The sequence below is a fragment of the Chanos chanos genome, chromosome 8, assembly GCF_902362185.1.
Source record: "Chanos chanos chromosome 8, fChaCha1.1, whole genome shotgun sequence".
NCBI lineage: Eukaryota > Metazoa > Chordata > Actinopteri > Gonorynchiformes > Chanidae > Chanos > Chanos chanos.
In genome coordinates this window covers 10,305,005-10,319,852 of record NC_044502.1, presented here as the reverse complement: position 1 = coordinate 10,319,852, position 14,848 = coordinate 10,305,005, and the positions used below count along the sequence as shown (strand labels likewise).

General features: G+C 40.8%; 2 protein-coding genes across 7 annotated transcripts; both read right to left on the bottom strand.

The window, feature by feature from the left end:
• Positions 1 to 1,101: 1,101 nt before the first annotated feature.
• On the bottom strand, positions 1,102 to 4,668 carry cd7al (cd7 antigen-like). The gene is made up of 3 exons (XM_030782835.1): positions 4,329 to 4,668; positions 1,744 to 1,850; positions 1,102 to 1,371 (listed from the first exon to the last, which is right to left on the bottom strand). Exons 1-3 carry the CDS (start codon positions 4,666 to 4,668, stop codon positions 1,102 to 1,104), a joined length of 717 nt encoding a protein of 238 aa, XP_030638695.1.
• A 2,453-nt stretch (positions 4,669 to 7,121) lies between these two features.
• znf207b (zinc finger protein 207, b) lies at positions 7,122 to 12,598 on the bottom strand. Of its 6 annotated transcripts, none has more exons than XM_030782500.1 (11): positions 12,468 to 12,598; positions 11,836 to 11,962; positions 11,614 to 11,752; positions 11,089 to 11,265; positions 10,683 to 10,761; positions 10,513 to 10,583; positions 10,154 to 10,302; positions 9,728 to 9,820; positions 8,358 to 8,567; positions 8,003 to 8,159; positions 7,122 to 7,844 (listed from the first exon to the last, which is right to left on the bottom strand). In XM_030782500.1, exons 1-11 carry the CDS (start codon positions 12,506 to 12,508, stop codon positions 7,696 to 7,698), a joined length of 1,392 nt encoding a protein of 463 aa, XP_030638360.1. In that variant the 5' UTR covers positions 12,509 to 12,598; the 3' UTR covers positions 7,122 to 7,695. The 6 variants fall into 6 exon arrangements, with proteins under 6 accessions (XP_030638360.1, XP_030638362.1, XP_030638361.1 ...); XM_030782502.1 differs by having other exon boundaries at positions 10,677 to 10,758; XM_030782501.1 differs by having other exon boundaries at positions 10,683 to 10,758.
• Positions 12,599 to 14,848: the final 2,250 nt, after the last annotated feature.

Below are 14,848 nucleotides of genomic sequence, written 5' to 3'. Positions count from 1 at the left end.
CATATATGGAGTAGAGTTCTCCTTTAAATGGCCTCTTCAAAAATAATGAGTACAATTATGTCAATGCTTCTAAAAACCACGCTACCATTACTAAGTGTTATGAATTACTCATAAGGATTGAAAGACAGGATTGCAACCTTCCATTACTAACGAGGACTGACAGACTTGTCAGGTAATTTTTTTAATTACCTTTAATATTAATCATTAAATACAGTTATTCGTCTACTGGCTGTTATTCAGGTAGGAGCAGAAAGGAACAAACTGAGGAATAAAATCGTGAGTGAATTTCCCAACAAGTTCACGCGTGTAAAAAAAAAAACCAACGACTGCATAACAACTTGCCAAATACTAAAGTATGTCCTAAATGTCCCAACAGTCTTCTAAGTTCCTCTCACTGCACTTCATTTAGCAAACAGTGCTTTAATGTGCATGCTCCCTACTACTTATATAGAGAGCATGACTTGTGTGTAAAAATTGTAAAAATGTAAAAAATTGCTTAGGAGACGGCACGTCTCACTTTCTGGCAAACAGCTGAGTCATAAACATTAAAAACATAAAAAAAAAAAAAGAAAGAAAGAAAAAAAGACCAGTAACTAGCATTTGACTGGTAAATCGCAACATCTTTAAATATCACTACTAATGCTTCCCCATAAAAGTCTAACTATATATAAAACACGGAGTTTCAAAACAGTCACTCGTCATCTGTGCCGCTTATCTATGTTAGGGTCGCGGCGGGTGCTGGAGCCTATCCCTGCACTCATAGGCAGAAAGGCAGGGAAACTCCCTAAACAGGTTGCCAGTCCATCACAGAGCTTCAAGACAAGCTTATAAAAATATATAAAATTCAAAGCTCAAATTAAGTTCAAATGGAAACAGCTATTTACATTGCTAAACATTTCATATTTTTTTTTGTTTGTTTGTTTGATTCTTTTCACAGAATAGTTGCTTCTGTTTTCTGATCCAGCCAAGTCAAATTATAGAACAAAGAAAACTGAATCGCACAGATATAGTGGGAATACTTAACACCCAAACTGTGCTTTGTATTTTAAAAACGTTGTTGACACGCTCTGGGGTTCGAATGTGGGTCACAACCGTCGGGTTTCAGGATGAAACCACCAGCGCATGATGGCTTCCTTCGAAGGTGACATCGCGGTCGTGAACGCCCGACCTGTTGACTTCAGGTGAAGATTTCTGACTGGGTGGAGCAGTGCTGGGGTTGACATAGTGGTTTTCTTTTCGGGGTCCCACATACACAGAGGTGTCTATTTCCTCCAGATGTGAGGTGACTTTTCTGTTTGATGGTCGCACCCCAGCCATCTCCTCATAAATCGGAACCATGGGCTGTGGTTTTTGTCGGTTGGCTGCCCTACCCTGAAAGTGCAGAGAGTGAAGTTATGAAGGGGAGAGGCAAACTGACTGCGCTGACACTAAAGCAAAGGGGGGAAAAAAAAAAAAAAACGTGCATAAGTGTATACTCATCTACCATGGTTTTCCCCCAACCCCAACAGAGGATGTAGTTGCACTATACTATACAAATAGGTTTTAACCAAATCAGAGTAACCAAAGAAATCAAGTTGTCAAGTCTTCCCCGGCCTTATTCTCTGGTCTTATGTTGTTCACTGTAGTCATTTTAAGATTTCAAACATTTAACCTTTTCTGTTTGTTTGTTTGTTCTTTAAAGAAAGAAAATCCCTGACGTAAAAAAATATTTCATTTTAATGTTTGACTGATGAGAACACTCACAAAATGGGCTCGTGCCAAAAGGACCAGCAGGAGAAGGAGAAGACAAGCCGCAGCGGACATGGCGTATAGCAGACTCTCATGACTGGAACAGCTGCACGACTCATTGGCTGCAAAATGCTCACTGGCTGCAAAATGCTCACTGGCTGCAAAATGTCCTTTGGCTGGAAAACAAAACGCTGTAGTCTCAAAACACACACACAAACACACACACACAAACACACACACACACCAACGTCAAACAGTCTTAGCCATGAGACTTCAAAGAGTTTGACATGATGCGACGTTGTTGTTTTAACATTTTAAATTTTCCAGCCATGTAACTACATTGGAACAGCACAAATGGTCTCTATTTGTCATCTGTGTGTAAAGTGACTTTTTTTTTTTAAATCACGTTTTGTCATTTTTGTGGAATGAAAAGGAAAATGGTTTAAAATTATGACAAGGATGAAGATGATACAAGGTTTTGCCATAAATAACTCAATTTGTTTGCCTAGACTAGTGAAGTAACTTCTAAGAGGTCTGTGTTTGTTGGAGAATGAATAGTGTGAATACAGAGAGTTATTGCCTAAGACTACCATGTGAAAAACATGACACGCAAGAAGATCGTCATTGCCATGCTGTGTTGTGACTGTCACACGTTAAAAAAACAGGTCCCCTATGATGCTTGTTGAGAAATCAACGATTACCAAACCTAAAGATGTCACAATAAAAAAAAACAACCCTTTTTTTTATCGATGAATCCTAAAAATATCCTAAGCAAAGTGAAAGGGACTCTTTAGGATGTGATACGTACTTGCAGCCTTTTTAAAGCATAGTCACAACAGTAAACCTGTTACTAATTACCAGACAACGCTGGGTGGGTGTCGGTGTATGTGGCTGAGGAGGATGGCAGTTGATTTGTTCATAGCTCAGAAACTATAGGTTTATTGAATGTCTTCGGATTTTAACTTGCAAAGAGCAGATGTACCTGATAAGGTAAAACATCAATATTTTAAGCAGGAATGGCCAACATATCTGACATGGCTTTACTCTGTTGCCTTGCCTGCAGGAAATTATAAAATCAGCTTCCTTCTTCTTGTGGCTGTGTGCTTTATGGTGATATTTCACCATTCCTACATATCTTTTCCTTCCCCAATGACTATGCCTTAGAATCGCATCTTTGCATTAAGTCATAGTGAAGGAGATAGATGGCACAACTCCAAGTCCCGAGTTCCGCTTTTTTTTTTTTTTTTTTTTTGTCGATCGGTCACTCCGTATCAGATATGCTAAAATGCAGATTCACTCTTTTCACACGCTCGTCTTTCATCATGAGGTAGTTCGATCGACCTTTCAAACTTTGATTGTGAGAAGTAAGGTAGAGCAGATGTCCTGACTTCAAAGACAAGAATTGCTCACTTCCATTCCAAAGAATCACCTTAAACAATTTTGGTCGGGACATTGCAAAGAAAACGTTTCTTTGTACATGAACCATGTCTTTAGTTCCTCGCGTTTTTGGACGTCTGTCAACACTATTTGGACAAGTCTATCTAATGTTCAGCTAGTATCTCACCAGTCTGTGAAAGGACTGACCCCGATTTGACAACTCATAATGGGAACTGTCTCCTTCCTTATTTTACCAGTGTAACGGCGAGACAGTTTTCAGATTCACTAAGCGCTTTCCTTTTGTTTTAGCTACACCTGTACAGAAGACTCTCTGCAAAGAGCACAGTTTTGACTATGACTGCATCTCTTACAGAAAACAGACTAACCAGACTGAGCGACTGACTCTTTAAAACAGCGGTTTGACAGGTGCTCGCTCCTCCGCAGCAGCCGTTAAGGGGGGCACAAAATTAAGAGATTTTTAGGCGCAAACCGGCAAATACAAAGGGGGGGGGGGGGGGGGGGGGGGGGTGAAAAATCCTGCTCTAAAAGAGAGGTACTCCTGCTGGAGTGTGCGTGTGTAAGGATTCACATACTACGAGACGTGTGTTGGAAGAGGAAGCAATGACAATATGTGATAACGAGAATAACTAAATTTAGTGAGGGCATCCTCAGGAAAAAAGAAAAAAAGAGAAAGAAATGTCTCTCAACCTCACTCCGTCACGCTTAATCTTTGAAAAAGGAATGACAAGTCCACACTCTATCAACAACATTACAGTTAAATAATGAATACGAAAACGCTGCAGGAGAATGTGGAAATGGTTGTAGAATGGTTGTAGAATGAGGCATGAACACTGATTAATGACTAAATATTTCAGATGTGACATAACAAAACTCAAAAATGTTGAAGAGGCGGTTTGATCAAAAGATCTAACTCACTAAACTAAGCTCAGTCAAGTTGTAACTGCAGTGTCTCTAGGCTCTTATTTCATTCTAGTTTGCGTAATGCTTCAGACAGTCATCGAAGCTACGACTGACTGAATTTAAGCATGGTGATTAGCCGCTAAAGCATAAAGGGAGTCTTGCATCTTAAACTACAAAAACGAACAACATAAGCACCCTCTATATATTCCTTTGGGAACGACATGCTCTAAAAACACATTTCTTACAAAAACAAATCAAAACAAAACAGAAAACAACAAGCAAACTCTATTCAATTTACTTACAGTCGTCTGCAACAAACAGAAAGAATGCTGTTTGACCCTGGACGCTGCGGTCTCTCGGCTTGGCGTCAAAGAAGAACTCGCAGTTGTAGATACCAGTGTCCCCACTCTGGAGCTGAGAGATCGTTACATTCACCATGTTTCTGTCAAGTTCACCATGGACACGAATGCGCTCTTTGTCAGCCGGGTTTGTGAAAGTTGGATTGTCGCCACTGTGGAGGTACAGTACTTGCTGATTGCTAAAATTGCGTTTAAGGGAGAAACCGTAAGGCGGTCCACCGCTTTCCCGTGCGGCACAGTGAATTTCAACGGAGTCATTCCTTTGTTTGCTGATGTACTGCATAACTTGACACGCTGAAAGATACATACCTACATTTAATTTCTGGTAAAGATGTTAAAACAACATAAACATGTGTTTAAATAAAAGAGATCAAGATCTCTTTTAAATAAGCAATTCCTTAGACATCATTTCTTGTCACTGGGAAAATCATTGAATGCAATACACAGCATAAATGGATGGAAGCATGTCTAAAGCAGACATGGTGCGCTAATAATTAATCAAGCCCACCCAAATATACCTTCTTTTGTCTATATTCCTTATTGCTACCACACTCTGAATATCCTGGGCATGAGAAAAGTATTTCTAACTTTCTTTTTTTAATTATTTTTTTTTGTTCTTTCTCATTATATTACACGCTGTAAATTGGAACAGTACCTAATTTTTCAGAGTGACATTAAAATGTATGTGCTGTAGCGTCTGAAATCACAGAAAAGACGAGGGTATAGCTGTGAGAAATGACTCATATTAAACAGCAAACACAAAAAAAGAAAGGTAAGAGAGATGCTCATCTATTCTGAATTTAAAAAAAAAAGAAGGCACAACGTATTTTTTCTCGCTTCAAAAGTGTGAACAAATAACAAAAAAGAAAGGAGGCTCATCAACAACTTAGCAATTTCAGGTGAAACGTACGAAAATGAGAAATAAGTAACACTCTACACAGATTAGTCATTGTGAAGAATGAACAGGTAAACTTACCGGTAATTAAAGGAAAGGCAAGCACACAAATAAAACAGCCAAGTGTCCTCATGGCTTATTTCACTTCTGAGATAATGGACAAGAACCCAACAGAAAGACCACCGGAGCAAAGGCTGAAACAATTGCTATTGCACTGTGAGAAAAAGGAGAAAGAAACAACTCCACCTTTGAGGCTGGGGCCTCAAACTAAACTAGAGGAACAGGAAATCCTCACATCGATTCAAACGACTAACGAGAAAGTTAAATTCTCAGACGCGCTCACTATACACATCCTAAGCCCGAAAACCGGGTGTTTCGCGTTACACGTCATGGGTGGTCAGTAAAATGAAAAAATTGACAAAAGGGATTATAATAGGATTCATTATCACATAACGGAGTTGTAAATGTCTAAAATTCCATAGGCTTCGAATAAATAGAAGAAAAAAAAGAAGAAAAAAAAGGAACCAACTAAGAGGAAACAACCACCAAAGTGTTTCGAAACCTAATTTCTTCAAATTTCATCTGCTAAATCTCCATTTATAAGGAATCAGTTAATCAGGTCGACACCCCCGCCCCCCCCCCCCCCTTCAAAAAAGACCTAAAAAGCTTTGGAAAAAGTCCACTTAGAAATGAATGGACAGTAGGCACAAGAATTTTGAGATTTTATTTTGTAAACAAATTTTACATATCCCATAAGGAATCATGAAAGCAACTGACCCACATAATGTTTAAGAACTCATAGTGACATCTAACAGGGAGCACAAGAGAATATCCTGCCTGTGTACAGATTTACAGACTAACTGTAAGATTCTTTTTTTTTTTTTCTTCCTTTCTGAAGAGAGAAGTGTGAGTCTGACACTTGCAGAGATAATAACTGCGGTTAAATACTGAGCAGGACCGTTCATGATAAGAAAACACAACTCTACTGTGTACTTTCGTATAGTCTACACATTGTTTAAAGTATACACACACACACACACACACGAGTGTTCATACTCACTGATGACGTGACTGTCCTGGCCTAGCCCCTGAAGAGGGCTCTAAAAACAGGAGTGCCTTCTCCAGTATGATTTTTTACACACTACAAAACAACTGCTGATGGATAGTTATATGCCCACATAAACTCAGAGATAAATTTCGGGTTCAGGGACCAAAACAGTGGGTTATATTGGAGTCACTCACTCACTCACTCACTGACAGACAGACAGACAGGCACACACAGTGGTTTCCCTCAAAGAGCTGCTTACCTGATGACAAAGAGTTGCCGAGCCATAATGTGTCAACGAAAGCGTCTCTGTAACGATCACAATCATTTCACTAACACACACACACACACACACACACACACACATCACCTGGTCACAGTGGGAGTCACACTGCATGCCACACAAAACTTTACATCCACAGAGCTCCACTGCCACGCCCTCTCATCATCAGAATCCCTCCAATTCAGTCTCTCTCGTTTAATACTGTGGCTGAATGAAAAGGCAGTTTGTCATCACTTATGAGCTGTGATAACAATATGGGGGTGGGGTGGGGTGGGGGTGTCAGTGCTCTGATACCGTAAACTGCAACGGCAAAGATTTATAAATCATTTTTTTTTGTTTTGTTGTTTTTGGTAATGCCAATTTCAGATGCTTTAAAAATAAGTTAACTACAAAAAACAAAATAGCTAAAATTTCAAGGAAAAAAAAAAGAAAAGGAAAAAAAAAAACAAAACATTTCCAGTCGTCAGAAAAATGAACACAGAATCAAAAGAAATCAAATTAGGCAAATTTTATTACAGTCCATAGTCCAAAAAAAGTACAGAGATTCACATATTTACCCTTGTGCTCTTTAAACCTGAATTTAAGGATGCAACACACACAAAAAAACAAAACAAAAAAAAAAACAAAAACATGAAACAGTCATATTTTGAAGCCCTCACCAAGCATATGTTGGGGACACAAAGTCCAACAGCACTTAATTGTGCTGTGAAGGCTTCACTACTGAGTAAAAACAAATTTCAGGGAACTTGCCTTGATAATGAGTGGGGGGGGGGCAGATACTGTCATGCTACGCCAGCAGCTGCAAAACATTATGAACCACTGTCTAATACACTGTACTTGTACAACCTGAATGAAACACGAGAAGAAAAAGCCACACATGTATCAACTCCAACAGTGATACGACTTTTAGTTTGCTTTTGTTTGTTTTGTTTTTTTTTTTTTCTTATGGGTGTGATGTCATATGTGGTCATGTCCCATGTGTAGGTCTCTTCCTCTGTTCACTGACAGCTCACTGGATTTTGGCTAAATAATAAGCACTAGATGAGAAAAGGTTTTAAACCTCCAAACCTAGTGGGGACGACAGCCTTCAGTATCGACCCCCCGGTGACATTACAGGTGGCCTCATACCCATGGGAGGTCCAGGAGGTGCTCCCTGGTAGGGAGGCACCATAGGAGCACTCTGTCCATAGGGAGGCATGTAACCAGGCATGCCCTGGGGAGGTGCCCCATACTGGCCTGAGAGAGAGAGAGAGGGAAACGATTAGGAGAGGAACTAAACTTACTAAACTCAAGTCAAGAGCAGTGCAGTTAAAAAAAAATTCAATTAGAGTTTCAAGGAGTCCCAACCAAAGAACATGAACTTGTCTTTAAGCAGAACGGCTCCGGTTGCTTACTGTGTATGGGCGGCCTTATTCCGGGCTGCTGAGGGGGCATGCCTTGCTGGGGGGTGATCATGCCACTAGCTGCTCCACTGGGTGGAGCCGCTATACTGGCCTGACCAGGCCTGGGGATAAGACGTTGGTATCTAGGCAACTGAGCCCTTCGCTCTTCCTACCGGGTTCCAAAAATAAACAGACGCGGAATCAGGCAAAAGCGAGACATACACCCCTTCAGGTGCTGACATCCTCATTTAAGTCATTATATTGTGAAGTCATTGCATTACACGATATTTGACGGGGCAACAACAAAGCGTTTTTAAAGTACAATTACTTACTGTCAAAGAGCATACCATAAAATTCAAGAACTTACCAGTGAGATATCCTCATCAGGGTGCATCAACTTACTGGTAGCACTCGTTGTGGTAAGGGTGGCAGGCTTACTTGTGACTGTGGCTGGGGGTTTAGCCACAGTGCTACTAGAGGGGGCAGCAGGAGAGGCAGTGGCCTGGGTGTAGGCTGGGAATGTCGCTTTGGGAGGGTCAGAGGTGGTGGACGACGGCCCTGACGCCGTCTGCTGAGCCTGCACAGAAACAGAGCCCAGATCAGCTGCATCCGGCCAGTCAGTGACAACGTCAAACACTGCGTCTGGGTCAATCAGGTCTGCATCAAATCACAATATGTATATCCCCCCCACCTCCCCCAACATGCGCACGCACGCACACACAAAAGAAAAACTGAACTGGAGCCAGTATTTCAGTATAGGGTTCAATACTGATGCTTGCTGAGATAAATATGACACCCCTCCCCACCGCCGCTTCTTTTAATCTTGCGGCCCTAGTGTCAGTCACTGAGCTGTTCAACACCATTCTCTGCCCCAACCCTTGGGTCTTGTTTTCACGGCCAAAACCACGTGTTATTTTGTCAGGTCTTTCGGTGTTAAACTGAACAGTAGTTACAGACTGCGGGCGGTGGTCACACGTGTGTGCTGGTGCACGAATTTCATCTCACCATCACCCCTCTCCCCTGAACTTCAGTCCTATTTACGCTATGAAAACAACACACCAAAAAAAAAAAGACCCCCCCCCCCCCCATAAAAACCTCCACTTGCAAAGGCTCTACATCTCTGTCAACACATTTAATTGTCACTGTCACAACTGCATGAGTGGTCGAGCTCCGAGAGATCAAAAACGTCATTGAGAGATTCAAAGTCTGTTCAGATGCTTTTGGAGCTGCCTTTGCCTTCCACACAGTTTTGGTCAACAGACATTGCAGGGGTTACACCTTATTGAACCGATGCAGCGATTAGAAAGAAACACAAACGCACTCTGCGCTTTTTCCTGGAAAAGCACTGACGTTTAGGTTTAAAAAAAAAAACAAAAAAAAAACCCCAAAAAACAAAAACAGAGGTCACAGAGCGACTACCAAGAAAACTGAAAACTTGTCAACTTGTCGAAATACCTCTTCATCTGCCTAAGTTACCGCTTCTGCGAATGAGGAAAACCGTTGGGCGTGTCTCTACGTCAGGAACACGCAAAACTAACCTTTGGTGTGAAAGACGTGCAGTTTTACACATGACGTAAGCAGTTCCACTTGATTTTCTTTTTTTAAACAGTTATGTCAACGACAGCAATAAGCTCCACCATCCCATGGTGTTGCATGTGTATGTGACCAGTTTAAGTGTTAGAGCTGCATGCTGCACTACGGTGGGGGGGAAAAAAGAGCACACAAACTCTTGCGTACTTGTGCCGAGCTAGGAAACAGAGGCTTAGAGGAGGCTGACTGTGTGTCTGCACTGGTAGAGGCTGGGCTTGTGCTTGGAACACCAGTCCCCATCTGGAGCACAGAGAAAGAGGACAGAGTGAAACACCTTATCTATACTGAGTGGATGAAGGCCAGCCGGCAAATGCAGAATTGTCCGTGGGTTCTCTAAGTTCCTCTAACTGAAGTAGGTCTATGCACAGAATGGCAGTGAAGGCCTGCTAAAATCTAACTACTTTTTTTTTTTTGTTTAAACAAATTCATTACTGAAATGTGATAACACAGTTACTTAAATCTCTATTGTGCTACGCTAACAGTTTTCTGAGACCCTTGACAGTACAGGTCAAATTGACTACACATGTGTTTGGCTGGCTCACTGCAGTGACGGTGCTGTTGAGTATGCTGTACCTGCACTGCACTGGGGAAAAGGGGTTTGGTGGGGGTGGACTGGGTGATGGCAGCCGGTACTGCGGGTCTTGCGGGCATCCCTGGAGCAGTGACAGGGGCTGCCTGTGCTATGGGAGGCATGCCAGGTCGAGCTACGTGGGGCGGCATTCCTGGAGAACAACAACAACAAAAATATATATATATATATATCACCCAAGTCAAGACTCAAAACATCTGCTATCTGCCTCGCATAGGTTAAGAAAAGAACATAATGATGTCCTTATGTATTTCTTTTTTAAATATTCACAGTCACAACACTACTCAGCATGGGAGAGGCATGAACATTCAGCTCTCCAAAATGTAAGGGTGATCACTCTCACCTGGGGGCATGCCTGGCATCATGGGGGGCATGCCAGGGCCAGGAGGCATCATTCCTCCCATTGGCATCATACTGCAAAAAGCAAAAATAGTTATTACAATAACGAGAGAACATTATTCAAGTCAAAGAGAACTGATGATGTATAAGACTAAAAGCAGAGACAACACCAACCCTGGGGGCATGCCTGGCATGACAGGAGGCATTCCTGGCATCATCGGTGGCACACCTGGCATCATAGGAGGCATACCTGCTTCATGATACACAAAAGGTTTTCATTGCAACAAGCTGATGTCAGCTAAGTTTCCTTTACAACAATATCAATGATATCAATACGACACCCATATTAGGGCTAAACAGATTTTGTGAAATCTGAATATAACTAAAATGAACAAAAAGCATCTGTGAAAAGAGCTCGGAAACTGATGAGTTTCATTCTAAAATATGATTCTGGCACAACGCTGGTATCATGGTACAACAGAGGGTTATGATTTCAACACATGGGCTCTGTGACTGAAATCCTGTAAATCTTTCATTCTGTTCTGTCTATATCTGAGGTTTTCTATAAGGTGTGGCACACCTGAGTAGTTGGCAGGTGGCATCCCTTGTGCCCGCGGTCCAGGAGGAATGCCAGGCTGGGCCATGGGAGGCATGTAGGTGGCAGGAGTTTGAGCTGCTGGTTGCTGAAATGAGGGACCAGCTTCATCCTCCTCCTCCTCATCAGAGTCCTCTTGGTTCTGTTTCTTCTTCTGGCTCTCTGCTTTCCAACAGGCACAACTCATTACACAGGAGTTTTCACATGAACAAAACAACTCATTGGCAACAGAAGACTCTGTACAATTAGATAACTCATGTTTGTCTGGCTTGAATGAAATGTGTTCTCATTGGCCAAAGTACACAAGCCTATAATAGAAGACATAAGGGTCTTGCTTATATGACAGACAAATCCAACCCCAAAAGCAAAACAATGCAGAGTGGCTGTTGTGTTAGCCACTTTATCGATCACAGCAAAAAACTCCACTAAGTTAGCCAACTGGCTGGCTGACCTCTTTTGGGACGGCAGTTCATCCATCTTTGAACATATCACATCAACTGAGGATCATACCTTGTGTTTTTTGTTCAAGTACACGTCTTCTCTCTTGCATATCTTTTTCCGGAATACCCTCCATCCCATAGATTTCCAATTCTATGTCTGTTCTTCCTGGTATTGCGTTAGGAACGCCATCTATAGTTTCTTTATGTACCTGAAAGGAAGTTGATCAATGTTAGCTCCACGTATTTGCATAATATTTCACAAATATGCGGTGAATCCTTGTCTCCAACTAACCTGCATACAGTGTATGGCCAACCCGGGTCCGGTATATAATTTCTTGTGACAAATATGACATTTAAAATGTTTCGCTTTCTGATGCTGAATGAGAATTTTCTCGTCGTCGAAATCTCTGTTGCAGTACCTTGGAAGCACAGGGTTAAGGCCAACAAACGTCGACAATGAAATGTAATGGGACATAAATTAAGAGTGGTATCAAAAAGAAATAACACACTAAGACACAGTACAATCAACAACGAGCAAAAATGAATAACTAGCGAGCTAATTTAACACTGAATATACCTTCCGCGTTTAAGTATCATTAGCTACGCAGCTAGTCAGCTAATCAGGTGGGGCGAAGCATGATACAGGATGTGGCTAAACTGGATAGCATAGATCCGTTTGCAAGCCAATTTTGTGGTTAAGGATGATGTTATGTCTCACGCTTTTAAGATGCGTGATTACACAAACACAGTCGGCAGCAGACTATCTAGTACAAATTCTGTTTATTTAAACATACAGTTACAAAGCCTAGTTACTGGTCACTGAGCCTGGCTAATATTGTTAGCATTGTTGTAGCCTGCGTTACGGCATCGCAACCGGTTATACTTTTTAATGGTAAGATTAAGCCTGAGGCAAACAAAGGATACCAACACCAGGGTTTCATTTGCTTCTTCTTTTTCCGTCCCATTTTCTTAAGAGGCTGATTCTCCCAATGCGGTTTAAAACGTTATTTCACTTCTAACAATTGAAACTTCTCGGTGTCCAAGCCGAAAATGGCGCGGCCTGAGGCAGGACTGGTGCTGGATGTGCCCACAATGCAGCGCGGCAACATGTGCAACTGCGTTTAGATCCGTTAGGACCAATACCATTCCCAAACAAGGGATGCTGCACTTGTTTTAAACCTTTGAAACAGTCGTTTATGAACATATGTAATGCGGCACACATGTAACATCTGAATAAACTACTTTCCCTCCGTAATGTGCAAGTGAGATCTAAGTTGCTGCTGTAATGAGGTACGGGGAAGCATGCAGACAAACCATCCAAACGATCAAGATTTGAACATGGTCAAAATCGAAATAACAGCAGGGGGTATTGAAGGATTAGGGATTATAAGAGAAAACAAAGGAAGAGGGGACATGGTGGTTGTGGGCAATGGAAAAAACAATGGACGTCAGAGAGGGAGCTGAAGAGAAGGAAAGTGATTGCATTGGTCTCCATCAGTTGTTCGGTGCTCCAATGGTAACTGAGCAGATTATACAGCTTTAACAAACAAATGTCACAATGATCAAAGCTGTACATGATCAAGTGCATCATTTTGCCTAAACAGCTGAGGTTTGGAGGATGTTTGCCAGTGTCTGAATTGTGCAACTCCAGGTTTTCAAAGACAGAGGGAGCTATTATTTTTAAGAAAATGTCCTTTTGCTGAAAAAGTAAAGGCTGAACAATGAATAGCTAATTTATGAATGACTCCACTTGTAATGTAAGCTTTTCATGCCTAAAAACACTTGTTGGCAACACCATTCTTATTTAGCTGAAAAATAAATAAAATCACAGATCTTAAAGTATGCACAATCCATTATATGTGCTTCTCAGTGTGATTCTCAGTGAAAAAACTCAAGAACTGTTTTTTTTTTTCAATCATAAATCTGTTTAATGGTTTCCATATTTACATATCAAATCTACAAAATATGCACATGTTGAAATAAAATTCATCAGTATCCATTCTTTCAGTGCGTTAGCCCTTAATATTTACAAGCCCGGGTTTAGACCAACTTTATATTCTCAGGATACAGTACAAGGTTCATCACAATGTTGAACAACTCAATAATGCAATAAATAGGCATGTTAACCAAAAAAAAAAAAAAAAAGCTAACACACTTTAGGTTAAAAATATAATTATATTACGCTCACAAAGGCTTCATTATGTTCAGTTCACAGATACCATTGCAAGTTAACCCATAGGTCAAAGCACTGAAACACTGAGCCTTGCAGGCTGAGGTCTGTTTGATCCTGCGTTGACAGAAATTATATTTGTTTGCGGTAGTAAGGTTAGTCTTTGTCATAACACGTATTTCATTTGCTTCATTTTAGTCGTGTTTTGTGTAGTGTTGTTGTGCTTACAACTGAAATAAAAGTCACTGATTTCAAATGATGAAATAAGAATCAGAAAGATGCTGTTTGAATGTAGCACCGTTTTACACAGAACACAGAAATGCACTTCACATTTTGACATACTGGTTATTTGAGGTACAGTGTATCTCACACAATCACAGCCTGTCTGTTCAATAAACATAAGCATAAATATGACAATACATTATATGCCACATTTCAAGTCCTTAGAGATATCTCTGTCTATTTGGTGATATAATGTTGTTATTATACATGAACCTCCATTGGTTACAGTACGGGCTCTGTTTCTGACATTCAAATAACAACAACAACAACAGAATTGGTGAATGCTGCAAACCACTAGTACTCCCAGTTGTTATCTTTTAATTACACAAATCTTCATTATAAAAGCTATATCCCCTCTGACCAGAGTAGATGAGTACAGACGAAAAGTACAACTATACTTCTTGGCAATCATTTTGGCAACAATCAAAAACACTGTGAGTTAAAACAGTGCTCTTTCTAATTTTGTTTTGAATCATTTATAAAAATATACCATTCAGTACAAGGTCAGTAAAGGACAGTTTTCGTTGGAATACTGATCTTTCTAAACAAACTAGCCTACAAAAACACTTATTTTTTTTAGTGTACGGAGAACAACCTTGGTACATTAGAAGTCAAAACTATTACGGCATATAGCTCCATCGTATTTCTCTTTGAGAGAATGCCACATTCAACCCCAAAAGGATAACACTGAACTGTATGTGGCTGATAATTTGTGCATACGCATTTAGATAGCTCTGTTGAGTATTACACAGTCTCCACTATGTTAGGGGATTCTGTACTCTATTTTGTTCTGCTTATTTGTTTGGCTTATTTTAAATGCAGAGAGCTTTAATACTTTTTTTTTTTTTTCAAA